The 15567-nt window shown below is 42.7% G+C and overlaps 1 protein-coding gene across 1 annotated transcript in view; it reads right to left on the bottom strand.

The window, feature by feature from the left end:
* Positions 1–15567, bottom strand: part of CSMD3 (CUB and Sushi multiple domains 3) — an 819154-nt gene that overhangs the window by 411478 nt on the left and 392109 nt on the right. Inside the window, exons 12-15 of the mRNA XM_084851442.1 lie at positions 12913–13095; positions 10913–11239; positions 5854–6048; positions 5161–5299 (exon numbers count right to left, since the gene is read on the bottom strand). Coding sequence (XP_084707568.1) covers positions 5161–5299; positions 5854–6048; positions 10913–11239; positions 12913–13095 — 844 coding nt within the window. The remainder of the gene's footprint in view (positions 1–5160; positions 5300–5853; positions 6049–10912; positions 11240–12912; positions 13096–15567) is intronic.

Genomic DNA, 15567 nt, shown 5'->3' with positions numbered 1-15567 from the left:
ATGTCTGTTGCGTCTGCACCAGCCAGTCCGCGGACGGAAATCCAGCTGCGGACAGCCCTGGCCGGCTGCTCCGCGGAGCCGACGCAGAGCAGAGCCGGCCGGGCAGGATTCTGGGGGGGAGGACCGCATCGCGTCCCCCCCTGTTGAGGATTCCGAGGGGAGGGACAGAGCGCCTCCCCCCAACCATGAACATAATCCGCGAAAAGGTAAGTGACTTTCGTACATCCCTACTTTCAAGGGATATAATCATTATCATCATTACATATCAAGGGATGCTTATACTTTCTCCTGAGCAGTCCAATCCTTACTTCTTACAAGTAAGATATGCATAATCTGGAGAGCTTTGGCTATTGGGTGGTACAGAAATAAATAAATAAGTTTGTACTTTGCTGCTTCTGAGTAGGCCTGCTCTGGTGGATGTTTATGATGGATTTGGGGATGCTTTCAGAACAAAAGCCTGGATGTTGGGAGGCTTTCAGAACTTCTTCTTATGTTCCAAATAGGGATGGCGGAGAATTCCACCACGGATTCCAGTAGAATCCGCCCCCCAGGAATCCGTGGCGGAATGGCCTCCTGCCCCCCCCACAGAATCCCCCCAGGATGGCACTTACCTTGGGTTGATTTGGCAGTGGCAGCTCCGGCAGTGATGCCGGCTGGTCTCCTGGCCGGCTGCGGCAGGGCTGCTGCCACCGCCATTGCCATCCTTGGACCATGATAGGCTATGTAAGAATTTACGTAGCCTAACACGGCTAACCTCAAAAAACCCCACAAAACAACACAGCGTACGCAAATGGCAGCAGCTACAGCGGCCGCCATTTGCATTCCCTATTTTTCACCGATTTATCTATGTGGCTCTGAGAGTATCACATCTTATTTTAATTATTATCATTGTTATTATGGCTATGTGGACTCTCTTCTCCCATTCATTATCTTAAAGTCACCTGACTCTGTGAAATGGGAGTTATTGCTAGAAGAATGTGGATGCAATGGAGTACTTCTGTGTGGTTATGTTGATTTCTTACCCACCCCCCTTGCATGTTCTGTGCCTCAGTTTTCTCCTTCTGTGTTATGGGTTGGAGATTCAAAGATTGCTCCTCATCCACTGGTCCTCCTTGGCTCTGCCTCTCATGAGCTCTTGACTGTGCCTCTCATGACCCCTTGGCTATCCCTCTGCTGACTTGCCCTCCGTCCCACCATTCAGACTGGCCACCGGCCTCCACTGTATGATAGTGGTGTTTAAAATTATGCATAGTTAGAGAAAGTGGATAGGGAGACATTTTTCTCCTTTTCTCATAATACTAGAACCCAGGGTCATCCCATGAAGCTGATTGGTGGGAGATTCAGGACAGGTAAAAGGAAGTACTTCTTCACACAGTGCTTAGTTAAACTATGGAATTCTTTGCCATAAGATGTGATGACCACTAATTTGGATGGCTGTAAAGGGGCATTGGACAAATTCACGGAGGGTAAGAGTATCAAGTGCTACTAGTAATGACGGCTATAGCTATGTCCAGTATCAGAGTCAGTATGCCTATTTACACCAGTTGCTAGGGAACATGGGCAGGAGGGTGATGTTGCACCCATGTCCTGCTTGTGAGTTCATCGTGGACAGCTGGTTGGCCACTGTGTGAACAGAATACTAGACCCTTGATCTTATCCAGCATGGCTCTTCTTATATTTATATTACAGATAAGACCTCAATGTTCAGAAGCACTGTACCTCTGATTGCAAAGACACAGAGAGAGAAAGACAGAGACAGACAGAGCTGTGTGTGTGTGTGTGTGTGTGTGTGTGTGTGTAAACACACAGAGACACACACATTGGGAGATATTTGCTTTTCAAAAACCAAGGAAATTCAGTCATCAAAAAACCTGCCAGTTTAAAAGACCAAATGATAAGGCTATCTCAAATTGGTCCAAAATCCACAAAGGCAGGAAATTGGAAGCTAAGGCTGATGCCTTATCTGATGTGCCCCATGATCGATCAGTCATGATGTTGTGCAATGTCACAAATTGTGCTTGCTTACAAGTTACCCTCCATGCACACACACTTTCCCTGGGTCTTTCAGTCCCAAATCCAGATTGGGAGGATGGAGTGTCTAGGCCCAGCAAGGATGCTCCACGTTGTCCTGGTCCTGTATTGCCTTATGAAACATCTGAGCCTTACTGTATTGCTAGAGGAATCCTACTGTGAGGTGGCCCACATGTTTTTGTTGCTTACACCAATAGCTTGCGGGATGGGGTGAACAGTAAGAGGGAGCTGTCTTCTTGCACCCCTCACCATCCTTATATTATTTTTGTGTGTCACTACAAGGTAAGCCTGTATTACATTGTAATTCAAGGTTTTTATTCTGGTTTTTCTATTGCACCAACAGGAATGAGACAAAAAAATCATTCAGAACCACACCGAGATTTCCAGCAGCCACATGCTGCAAGATTTGGGCGGTTGCTTTCTAATATGAGATGTTTGGTTGCAACAGAATAGGTTTGGAGTCTGAAAAGAAAATATCTAATTCTCTACCATATTGAGATTTCTACTAGCATGCATATTGAAGGACCTACCCATGGTTGCTTTGGATCTTGAGATGCTTGGTGAAGGTAAAACAATGTGGTGATATGGTGTTGTAGATTAAAACAAGTGATTGGTGGAAGTAGGGATGGCGGAGAATTCCGCCACCTATTTCAGTGAGGCCGAATGCCAGAGCCCCTGAAATCCATGGCAGAATGGCCTGCCACCCCCCGCCCCCCGCGGATCCCCCCCGGGACGAGACTTACCTGGGGCGGACGTTCCGGACAGCGGCGGCTCCAGCAGCGGCTCCAGCGGCGGCTTTGGCGGCGGCAGCTGGTCTTTTGACCGGCTGCCACGGCTGCCATTTGCAGTCTGGTCTCTTTTTTTTTTTACCCAGACGTGATCATGTCTGGGTAAAAAAAAAAAAAAATGGCGTACGCAAATGGTGGCAGCTACAGCAGCCGCCATTTGTGTTCCTTATTTTTCACCTTATTTATTTCGCCTTATTTTTCGCCTTATTTTATTTTACGTATTTTTTACGTAGGCTAAAACAGCGGGGAAAAAAGTAACGCAAATAGTGCCCACTACGCTATTTGCGTTCCCCTTTCTTTTTGCTGTAATAGTATATGTAAATATTTACGTAGACTAAAAGGCGAAAAATGAGGAACGCAAACGTAGCCATTTGCGTGCACCTTTTTTTTTTTTTTTACCCAGACATGATAGGCTACGTAAAGACTTACGTAGCCTATCATAGCTCCCTGGCTGGACGCAAATGGCGTCCACTATGGCGGCCACCATTTGCATCCGCACCAGCCAGTCCACGGCTGGAAATCCAGCTGCGGATGGCCCTGGCCTGGCCAGCTGCTCCGCGGAGCCGCCGCAGAGCAGAGCCAGCCGTCGAGGATTCCGGGGGGAGGACTGGATTGCCTCCCCCCCGTCGAGGATTCTGGGGGGAGAGACGGAGCGCCTCCCCCCCACGAACAGAATCCACGAAAAGGTAAGTGACTTTCATACATCCCTATCATATGAAAGATATGCGGAAAGATAGGCCGTATTTGCAAAAGACAGTGATATACATGATAGAAAGGTGGAGAGCATTCATTGGGAGCATGCATCTGAGGTACAGGAGAGAAAAAGAGATACTACCATAGCATAAGATAGTGTGCATTGAAATTGTATGATGATAATGGTGATGTTGATAACTATGACAACTTGCCGTCTGTGCTTTCATCTGTCATAGTTCTGGTACTCCTTTAAAGATGACCCTTATATTGATGTAGCTCATTGATCCAAGTAGTCCAGACTGGCAACAGCTGCAGGTTCTCAAATAGAGGTCTTACCCAACACTGCTGCCTGAGACCTTTTTCACTGGAGATGCCTGGGACTTGCTAAGAATATAAGAAGAGCTGTACTGGAGGAGAGAACGGACCTATCTATTCTAGCATTGTGTTCCTACTGTGGCCAACCAGATGCCTATGGGAAGCCCACAAACAGAACATGAGGGCAATAATACCATCCTGCTCATATTTCCTGGGAACTAGTATTGAGATCCTACTACCTCTGTTACTGGAGGTAGCAACAACCACCTTAGGGTGCAATCGTATCGAGATAGGCGGCTGCCTCCGAACTCGGAGGTGACCGCCTATCCTAAGCACGGCAGGAGAAGCACAGAGGGGATTATGCCCTCTGCACTTCCTCTGCTCTGCTTTTTTGGCTAGACAACCGATTGCAGCCATCTAGCCACAGGAGCATGGAAGGAAGCTGCTGTACGACACATAAGATGTGTCGTACATGCAGCTACTCTCTCCCCGCACTGGAATGCCCCCCAGCCACACCCCTTTTTGGCCCCTCTGTGCTCATCTTGTGAGTGCGGAGGACAGGGTTGTTCTGCACTGCCTTCAAGGCAGCACAGAAGTGAGACAAGGTCAGTTTTCCGGGAGCTGACCTCAGAGTGTGGACTCTGAGGTCAGTTCCCGGAAAACTGCATATCCTATGGCCATCTAGCCGCTGTCTAGCAGCCATAGGATTGCTCCCTCCGCCTCCATTAATTTGTCCAATTCCCCTTTAAAGCCACCTGGGCTGGTAGTCATAGCTACATCTTGTGGTAGCAAAAATTCCATAGTTCAATTATATTTATTTATTTTATTTATCCTCATAAAGAAATGGCGTTCAGGCTAAACTATATGTGAAGAAGTACTTCCTCTAGTCTATCCTGAATCTCTCACCATTCAGCTTCACTGGAGAGGGAGAAAATCTTTCTGCATGCAAACCCTCTTTGCCATGACATCATGGCCCCACATGAGCCTTTAACTGGATGATACAGAAGAAGGTTGAACCTAGAACTTTGAGAATGCAAGGCACATACTCTACCACTATGGTCTTCCATTTGAGGCACAGAAAAAGGAATATGAGACTGAAGACTGCTGCAGTTTGCTGATACTTTACTAGTACTCTTCAATTACTCCGTTGACAGAATTAATCTGGTTTACATTCCAACAGCCCTAAAATATGTGGATATTCTCACACAAACAAAAGCAAAAAAAGTCTGCTAAATGAAAAAAAAATAGTTTTCTATTTGCATAACTGTGGAAATAAATCTCCAGTTTATCAGTAAAAAGTGGAAATATAAGGAGAAAAAGCTTTTGTCAAGACCTTTCAAATGTAATTTTGATAGAGTGTCCTGGTTCAGCTTCAATCACCCACTCACAATTCAAGGAGTCTTTATAATACCCAGGCCAGCCTGGAGAAAGGATGACTCCACTGGGAGAAGAAAAATGCCCACCACATGGAGCTGAAAAGAAGAAAGCAATGACCTGTTACTGTCAAGCTGGAACTGTTGCATTTATGATGCTCATAAATAAAAGGAAATTGCAAATGTGGCTGCGCAAACATGTATGAAATACCATTGTGGTTGTAGGATTAGGACTGGGTTCACCTTCAGAACTTTAACGGGAAGACAAAAACCCAAGCAGCGGAATAAGAGACGTACTAGAGCAGCATAGAGGTAATCTTACATAGGGCCTATTCAGAAGTAAATTCAAGTGAGTAGAATGGGGTTTACTCCCATGTAGGTGGTACAGATTGCAGGCTAAGGGCCAAAACAGACATTACTTTAAATGTGTGTCTAGCAGCTATGTTTCCCTCCCTCACCACATACACACTTTTGCCGTAGCATAGAGTAGGTAACCAGATCAGGACCCTAGTGTGGGAAGTGGGGGGGGCGTTAAGATGGAGACCAGGCCCCTTTATACATAACATATGGACCACCAACTCAAAAGCTATATTAATACATTGTAAATATATGACAAAAAAATATCTTGAACTAAATGAAGATGCTCATCCTACCTCCACATTTAGGGATAGGTCCACTCCACATAACTTTTCCATCCATCAACACACAAGTAATGGTTTCAGTTCCTTGAGTTTTAATAAATCCTTCTTCACAAATGACAGAGATTGAACTTCCCAACTGAAAGTTGTCACCAAAGCGACGTGCGTTGATGGGTATACCAGGATCAGGACACTCATTATGTCCAAAAGCTTTAAAACAGAAACAGGGAAGGGACAGGGTGTGAGAGTATGATAAACCTTTCAGATACACAGGTACATTTGAGAGCTCCATTCAACTCAGGCTTTATATGTTCCACATAATATTCCACCCCACCCCATTCCCAGAGTAAGGGATGGCCTTTCGCTTTCTGCAATTCTTTGGAATGGACCTTTTGTAACTATGGAATAGATACCAAGTTTATACAAAGCCTAGGTATTGCAAGTTCAGAAAGAAAGTATTTTGTATTCCCATATAACCCAATCAAAATGTAATATTTACTATTAAGTGGTTACAAAACTGAAAGCAACAAATATTAAGAGATGTTTATATTCCCTTCATAAAGGTAAGACTATGGTTGGCATTCTATGGTGATCTCTACACCTCAAGTTCATTGCGCATTCGTGGTTGCTCACACACTGAATTGTGTGAGTCCACTACATGAGATCATCGTTGTCCAGGCATTACTCCACTATTTCCTCCCACCTATCCCGTGTTTTCCTCAAATGGAAAAAAAATGGGGTATTTCTCCAGATATGCACAAATGGAGCCATGTCCTCCCCATGTATTTCTCCCCTAGCGTGAATGAAGCACTGAGTGTGGCTGTTGGGGGGGTGATCATGATGTCAAAGGTGCAAGGTGATGACAAAGGTCTGATGCGCATTCAGCCTTCCCGCTCCTGCGCCATTTTGGCTTCTTACTGTTTTCAGCCTGCCTGTTCAAAACAGAGTGGCAGAATGACAGAGCAGCAGAACGGCAGCGCAGCAGTGCATGGTGGCAAGGGGGGGTGGCAGAGCGGAGTAGCAGCGGAGGGGCTGAGTGGCAGGGATTGGCCAAAAGCATGGGACTGGGAGGCGGGGAGATCGGGGGGGTGCTGCTGTCCGTGTGTCAGTCCCCATCCACCAGTAATGTGCAAGGGGAGGGAAAGGGGCAGGAAACCAGGAGCAAGTATCGCTGAACCTGGAGTGTGTGCAATGCCTCTTCACGGAAACATAACGCTATGGGAATGGCCATCTACAGAGAAGGAAGTGCGTGTAAAGGGAATCAGTTGTGATCCTGCATTTAAAATGGAAGCGGAAAGCCCCGTTTTAAATGCAGGATTTTAGGCTGGTGTAGAAAATCCTGATTATTGCAGAGAGTACAGTAAATGTTCAGCATTAACAACTCTTTTCTGTTCCTTGGTGCCTAGACTTATATGATGCATGGAGCCCATAATACAGACAGTCATTCATTGATAAAGTCAAGAGGCTGGCAGCCAAGAACAAGCTGTTGAAAAATATCTCTTTGCGACAGTTCATTTTTTAAACCAGTGGCTATCTCTGATTGATGAAGTTGTATGCTGCTCACCTCTTTTGAGAGAGAGGGAGGGAGGGAAAGAGGGAGAAACAACAGTCATTGACGCTTAAGAAAGGTTTTGTACTTGTTCTCACTTTTTGATGATCAAAATGTATTTTGTCTCTCCTTGAAAATTCTGACTGCTAAGGATTTAACCAGTGGGGTTTTAATAAGTTTTTTTTTTACCTAGATGGGGGGTGGGGTGGCGGGGGATGGGAGGCCGTTCCACCACGGATTTCGGGGGGCCAAATGCCAGTGCATTCGGCCTCACTGAAATCCGTGGTGGAATTCTCTGCCATCCCTAGTTTAAGGTAACTGCAGCAGTAAATGGCCATTATACCTTAAACTAAGACATTTACGGTTGCAAATGGCATCCAGTACGCCATTTGCATCCTTGCGTCTTCCAGGGCCTTCCCTTCTCACAACGAGGCCTTTGGGCAGGTAGAAGAGCAGCGACGAGCAGCATATCCACTCCCACTTATCCAGCGGGCTTTGCTCTCTGCGTTTTTGCCATGTTATTAGGCGGTTATGGCCTCTCTAGCCTGTTCTGAGTGTTTACCTGGGGGTAGGGACCTGTGGCTGGCCGGATTTGGGGTGTGGAGGCAGTTTTTGGTGCATAGTCTGATTGGATTATGTATGTGTCTTTTTACTGATCTCACACTGTTAGTGGGGTTCAGGAATGTGTTAATCTGGTCTTGTTTCGAAGGTTAGGTTAATTTGGTCACATCTAGGGCAGGTATGTGCAGGCACCTTTAGTGGGGACAGGGTGGGTGAGCATCCTGAGGCACCGTTTCGGTGAAAGGCAATACCTGAGGCTTCCCGCTCAGGGTTTTGTGGCCCCAGTTGGAAGATAAGGATTACATTTGAGAGCAACTCACCTGAACCACTTGGAGTTTTGCAGCCTGGGAAGGGGTGACATGGGAAGGCCTCCCTTCCCTAAATGGGGCAGTCCTGAGGGGTGGCGATCTCACAGATGCCATTCAACAGGCCCAGAACGTCTCGCCCGATATACTGCCTGGCTAGTTGCCAGCATAGATCAGTTGCCTGTTCAGGTCTTCCCCTTTGCAGATCTCTCAATTAATGTGGCCCGAGTTTTAATACCATACTTGTGTCTTGTTTCTTTATTTCTCCTCCTCCTTTCACCTGCAACAGCATTGGATATGGTGTGGGTGGCTGAGGGGGAATTTGCAAAAAAATGCCTCCTCCACCATCCCTAAACTATTTGCCACAGCTCCCTGGGTCCAAGCAGTTCTGTGAATGAAGGATTCTGCAGGATCCAAGGCAGAGTTGCTCTTTGAGGAAAATATAAATTGCTTCTTTGAGGAAATATAAATTCTTTGGGGTAAATGTTTATGTGCACTGTGGGTGTCCCGCAAATTCAGCAAAGAAAGGAGGATCCTTATATGCTCATATCTTACGTCTTTGGCCAGTAACAGCTAGAACAGGATAGCCAAACACCGACACTGTTTCTCAATACGATCCACCCACTGCATTATCAGTTGTATGTCAGAACATATCAGCTGCACAAGTAAACACAGACACTGATACGTTCGGTTTATTTTCTATCCTTTTCCTTCCTTCCTTTCAGTCCTTTTATTTTTTATTTCTTTATTTTATTTTATATTTATTTATTTATTCTATGCCGCCCAATAGCCGAAGCTCTCTGGGCAGTTCACAAAAACTAAAACCAACAAGCACACAGTAAAACAATATAAAATATATAAAACATTAAAACTGCAGCATAACAATACAGCCAGAGTAAAACTAGCGTAAAACCTAGCAGCAATGCAGAGATTTAAAGTACAGATTTAAAACAGCAAAGCTCAACGTCTAAAATGCTAAAATGCACCACTTGCTTTCATATAAGTGGTGCATATAAATCTAAGCAGGGCCACAATCTTATGTACACTTACTTGGAACTAGTAGGACTTTTCTGCCTAAACATGCATAGGATTGCACCCTTAATTATCTAACAGACATTTCAAAGATTTTGCTTTATTTTTCCAAAGAAAAATAGATCCAAAGTGTGCAGGGGTGCAAACTTCAATAGGTATGAAAGACCAAAGACATCCTACTAAAAAATATTTTGTAATGTGCACAGGAAAGAGAAGCATTGTGTTTTAATTTAGGATAACCCTTAGCATCAGCCAAACCCTGGCAAAATCCGAGAAGCAAAAGAGAGAGAAAATCACTAGTGGCAAACAAGCAGTTTTATATAAGAAGTTGCTATGACATATGTTGCAGCTAATTTAACTGTAATGTTCTTCCATTACACTTTGACAACGTATTAGTGTCAGCACCTGCCACCAGTGTCAACTTCAAAAAGGAGTAAGCCTATATTGCTATTAATTGCTTAAGCACAGTAGATTTTTTTTAGACTGACAGAACAGCCATATATTCTTTCAGAATGGCCAATATAAACAGACTACTCTTTTGCCATATTTACAAGGCGCTGAAACATTAAAATGTCAGCTTCATCACTGACAGATGAAATGCCCTTATCCTGGAGGACGGAAAAAATACCCAAATCACTAAGCACATATTAATCTCACAGCAACTCTGACTGGTGTTGTAATCACATTACAAAGAAACACCACAGGAAAGCAAATTAAAATAATTAGGAAATATTTATTTATTACTGCAAATATAATGCACACGAAGAAGAAGGGGGGGGTATTTATGATATGCTTGCTCCTACATGGAAAGCTCTGCTTTGGGAATGATGTGCAGCAAAACCAACACCCTTGAAAAATATAAGCATTTCTTTCATACACTGTAGATCCCGTAAACTCACAGTCATGGATATATGCAGTGGTATCCAAGGCCATCAGAAACCAGGGGAAATCTAATCTGCATAGTTCCCAGTGTCTATAAGACACTGCATTCAGAGATGTGGGGACTATGTGGGGCACTACATTCAAAGATGTGGGAAGTCTCATGGAGGCTCTACATTGAGCCCTTTCCCTCCAAATAAACAGGGAAAGAGAAAAGTTGGGACAGCTCTTGTGGTGGGGTGAGCTTGAAACAGATCCATTTTGGGTATCCATTTTGGGGGTAATGATGGCCGTCTGCCTGCACCAAGCACTATTTGGGGCCCAAATTACATTGGTGAGCATCTGGATGACATTCTGCAACATAATCCAGTTCCTTCCTTCAAATTATTTTGCTGACCAACTGCATGACTGAATCATCATGTGACAGCTCCATTGCGGAGCCATTAAAGTGATTTCCATGTGGAGGCTATACAGTGTTTGTTTTCCGTAAGCGATATGTAGTTAAAATGTAACACCGTACTAAAGGTGAACCATGAAATTTACAAGGTATTCAGAGCGTTGAAAGCTACACACTGGGGCCGGTGGAAGAATACTGGTCATATTTCTTTCTCGATACTTGTGAAACTGTTTTTGCAACTAGCTAGTAAGATTTGTGTGTTGGGGGGTGGGGGGGGGGAGGGGAGCATATGAAATCTATAAAGAATGGCTTGTATCTGAATGTTAGACTCTGACTTAAAATGCTACTTACTGTTATATGTGATATTAAATCCTCGACCTGACATTGAGTGATCAGCTTGAAATTCCAAGTGCAGAATATGACTGTTACTAGTCAGATGGGATGGTACTTCAGCTCCAGTGAATGTGCCAAGTATCGGAGAATCTGGAGAGTCACCGTCTTTAATTGCAAGGAAGTCAAATTGAGATTCCAAGTCAAAATCATTAAAGGAGAGGTGAATCCGGCTCCCTGGATCTGAGATGATTGTCCAGATGCAGTTCAAATTATTTCCATATCCCTCTGGATAGTCAGGAGAAAGAACAGTTCCCATTGGTGCCGTGAAATTAGAAAGGCAAGGAACTGTCAAAAACCAAGGGAAAAATTGGAAAAGAGATCAGAAGCTACTTTAAATTGGTGTTCCCAATAACAATCTCATTCTTAAATGTCTATGTATGTTCATTTTCTCATTGAAAGAGCTAATGGCCATTATCTTGAAAATATCACACAACCCCAGAAGGCTGTGCACCCCACTGAACCACATGGTTATTGCAAAATGACTGAAGCTGGAAAAGCCAGGTGACCCTTCCTCAATCTCCCCACACACAATAGCAGATTGCAGCCTTTGGGATGAATGGTACACATCCGTTCCTCCTATTTCTGTCTTTTCTAAGAAGTCGTGCTCTACATTTTGTGACAAGCTCTACTTGGAAGGAGAGGAACTGAAAACATGTCCTTTTAGAAAGCTGTGCTGGATGTGTTTCCCCCTTACAGGGCCCTTATGCCCTTATTGTAGTAGATTTGGAGGCAGAAACCTCTTTCCATAGATGGACCACTGTAGCTGGATTGAGGCAAGTATCTTTGTGCTGGCTGTAAAACCAATATAGTTTTTCAAACTGATTATCTTATTCGCTTCTATTGTCCACCCTTTTCTATCTGCAAGGATACCTGCAAACAACAGACCCTCGGGGAAATAAAGTGGTTATAATATACTAAAGTAGGCCTCGTGATTTATCATGTCTAACAGCCCTTAATCATTTGGTACTACTTATTTTCCCCTTCAGGGAACTGTTCAAATGGACAATTCCACACAGTACATTAAGAGTCAGAAGGTCAATGTTGCCATGATAATTTGTCGTTCACAAATAAGCACAAGAATTGCATTAGGCACAAAGGGTTTTTCAGCTTTCCTTGTTAGCCAGACAATATTTCATATTTAATAGTGCTGTTTCACTAACATTAACATAATGTATAAGAATTTTTGAATAATTACGTTGTGTTTGTGTGTGTGATATTCCTTACAATATTCTATAGAATGCTTCTTTTTTTTTAGTATATCCTATACATGACAATATTACACAATTGGTAGATTTTGCTCTACATTAATATTAGACAGTTAAATATATAGATATTTATGACTATATATGAGTTAAACAATATTCATGTTTATTACATGATGGGGGGCATGTCAGCAAATAATTTAAATGCCCTTGATTAGAATTTAGCCATTACTAACTTCATGAAATATAATGAGTATCTAAAAGTAGCTATAAAACAGTGCATAATAAAGATAAAACATAAATACAAAATATGCTGCTTTTGCATGAAATTATGACATGATAGTATTATATGAAGGCACTCAACAGCCCCATTCATAAACATTATTTTCTGGATGAAGATAGGAACTATTTACTTGTATTGGAACTAAAATTTGAACTCAGCTGTGTTTAATAATATATGGGCAGTGTCGTGTCCTGCCACTACACTCCCGCTCATTCTGTTGCATCAGCTGGGCCCACCGCTAATGCAACAGGGAGTTGGTGCTTCGGAAGGGATCCTTGGAAGTGCTTATTTCTGGATCAGGACAGGTCGGTGTAGCTCCCTTCTGTGAGCTTTGCTGACCTGCCCCACTTCCAATTCCGTTATGAAGAGATAGCTCCCCACTGTGCTAGTGTAGATCCTGCAGAGGCACAGGCAGCATAGCATACTGCCCTATATCATTTAGAAAATCATTGGAATAAAGCATTTATACTCACAAATGCAGATTGGTATGTTTGCTGACCACTGGTTGTTTTCTTGACAAACAATAGATTTTTCTCCGATCAGTTCAAACCCAAACTGACACTCAAACCTTAATACATCACGATTGGAAAACCCTTCCCCTTCTCGAATGCCATATAATGGAGTTCCAGGATCACCACAGCTTTCTTTTTCAATTTCTGTGGAAATAGCACATACACAATTACCGTCCAAGAAGCAAATTAAACAGTCAATAGCCATGATTCTTCCACATCTAGAGGTGTGTGTGTGTGGGGAGAGATTGTGAGGATATAAACTTGTCACACAGATAATTGTTAATGAACTCATTGCCATTTCTAACAGGTACATTGTCACAGCTGGAAGACTTATTTTGAGTCTTCCATAAAAGCAGAGAAAATATTTCCATACTTCCTTTTTTTTGCAAAATATATATTTAATTATGTGGCAAACCTTTTTTTATTATTAATTCTGACAGTACATTCCATTACATTAAACTAAAGCAGATGTTTGCAGAATATAGACATCCATTTGATCTGTTCAGGGTTGCTTTTGACGTAATTTATAATCATTTAATTGTCTCTAATATTTAGTTACAATCACATGCCAAAATCCAATGTGTACAGATTTTAAGGCAAAGTTACCTAATTTCACACCTTAAAAGCACCATGTGAACCAAAACTCACTTATCCTTTGAAATTTGCACTTTTGCTTCTCTAAATTTTGCAATGGAGTTCTCGAATCAAAACAAGTGTAGAAATATGCATATACTAGGAAAATAACATTAAAATGCATTATATTTGGGAAATTGCTTGCAAAAATACGTATGTTATGCAGAAAATGCACAGAAAATGTCTATGCATTTCTATGCATCTGTTTTGATTATCTAAGTTTGGGACAAATGTAATTTAAGAATGGAAAAAATGAGAAACTAAGAGAAATTCAAATAGACAGTTTCATCCATCCCTACCAACGTGTTTCTGCTTACTTCAGCGTCTTGATGCATCTTGTAAAATTATTTGTATTTCTGTTCTTCCCTGTTTTACAGTTTTATCTGCTGAAGCTGCATGATTTATTGTGTTTTATTGATTTTGTACCCCATTTGGGGATTATTTTCTAATGAAAAGTATTAATTAATTGAATCAATCAATCATATGATTTCAGGTTTCTCAAAACTAATCACATAACGGTATGCTGGCTTTTCTCCCAAGGTCAGCACGTTGGAAGGGAGTTTAAGTATACCATGAATATCCATCTAATAAAATATTGGGCTAGTTCACACGATCGCTATGCAGTTGTGTGCAGGCCAATTTGCTTATTTACCCTTGCAGGCGTGGCTCACCATGTCATCTGAACCAGGTGAGAGTGGGTTGCTGCCATGGTTAACCAACCACCTCAGAACCCTAACAACCCATGCATTGTTAGAAATAAATTGCATATTGAATTATTCACAACTTATTTAATTATTATGCATGATTGCTAAACCATATTTATGCAATGCACAACTTACTTCACAATTTGGATGTCTACACAACAAGCCAGTGATCCATGTTAGGATGAGACTTGTTCAAGGACGCTTAGACTGCAATCCTATGTATGCTTACCTGGAGTTACTTCTAAGCAGACATGCATAGAATTATGCTGTTAGTAAAGTTTATGTCTGAGCACTGAGCAGAAATTTGAAGCTGGATCTATAACCCACATCTGAACACATCCCCACTCCCCGCCAGGAAAAAAAAAAGTGACTGAAACACTCAAACCACACCACATAAACATTTAAATTTGTCACAACTAAAGGACTATATTAATGGGTATATATTAATATTTTGGCTGGAGAAGAAAGTTCAGTCTGTTAGCTGACTTGACATACAACAATCATGTCACAGAAGTAAGTTAATACTCTATAAACATGATCAATCAACCCTACAGTTGCTCAGTAACAACTAATGTTGTGTAACTGAGGGCAGTTCATGGAGCCGTGGAGATCACAGGAAGCATCACATGTAACCACATGTTCCTACACTTCTTATCTGTCATGTTAACAGGTGTGGGAATCTAAGGATGACTGCCTCTAGGGCAGGGGTTGGCAACTTCTGGAGGTCTGGGGGCCAGTTTGCTGACCCTCTCTGTATGCCACACATCTTTAAAAAATAATTTTGGGGAAGCAAGAGCCACATGTGGCCTGTGGACCACACATTGGCCACCCCTGCTCTAGGGGACCAGTGGTGCAATCTCATATGTGAACCAGCCCTGGATTCCACATTGGAATGCATTAATAGGGTCCTAGCGTTACTCAAATAGTACTGTTCTTATTTATTTCTTTAAGGGCACAATTGTATTTATGTTTTGACAGAAAAAGGCCTACAACTCCCACGGATGGATGAGGCATGCTAGGAGTTATAGACCTTTTTTTTCTGTCTAAACATGCATAGGATTGCACTTTAAGATATTTTTTTAAGCCCACCTTTCAGGGCGCACTGCCCTCACAAGGCAGTTTACAATATCACAAAAATATGAACGTACGATTACAATTCACACACACAGCAATAGCAGCAGCAACAGACGGTGATTCTTAGGCATTTAGGACTTTAAAGTAGGGCTGTGCACTGCTTCGTTCTGAAGCCCGAATAACGAGGTGAAGTGGGCTGATTCAG

The sequence above is a fragment of the Heloderma suspectum genome, chromosome 4, assembly GCF_057233095.1.
Source record: "Heloderma suspectum isolate Gila_16-S chromosome 4, 16-S_ref, whole genome shotgun sequence".
Taxonomy (NCBI): domain Eukaryota; kingdom Metazoa; phylum Chordata; class Lepidosauria; order Squamata; family Helodermatidae; genus Heloderma; species Heloderma suspectum.
The sequence above is the reverse complement of the archived record's forward strand: the minus strand, read 5'-3'. Positions and strand labels throughout refer to the sequence as shown.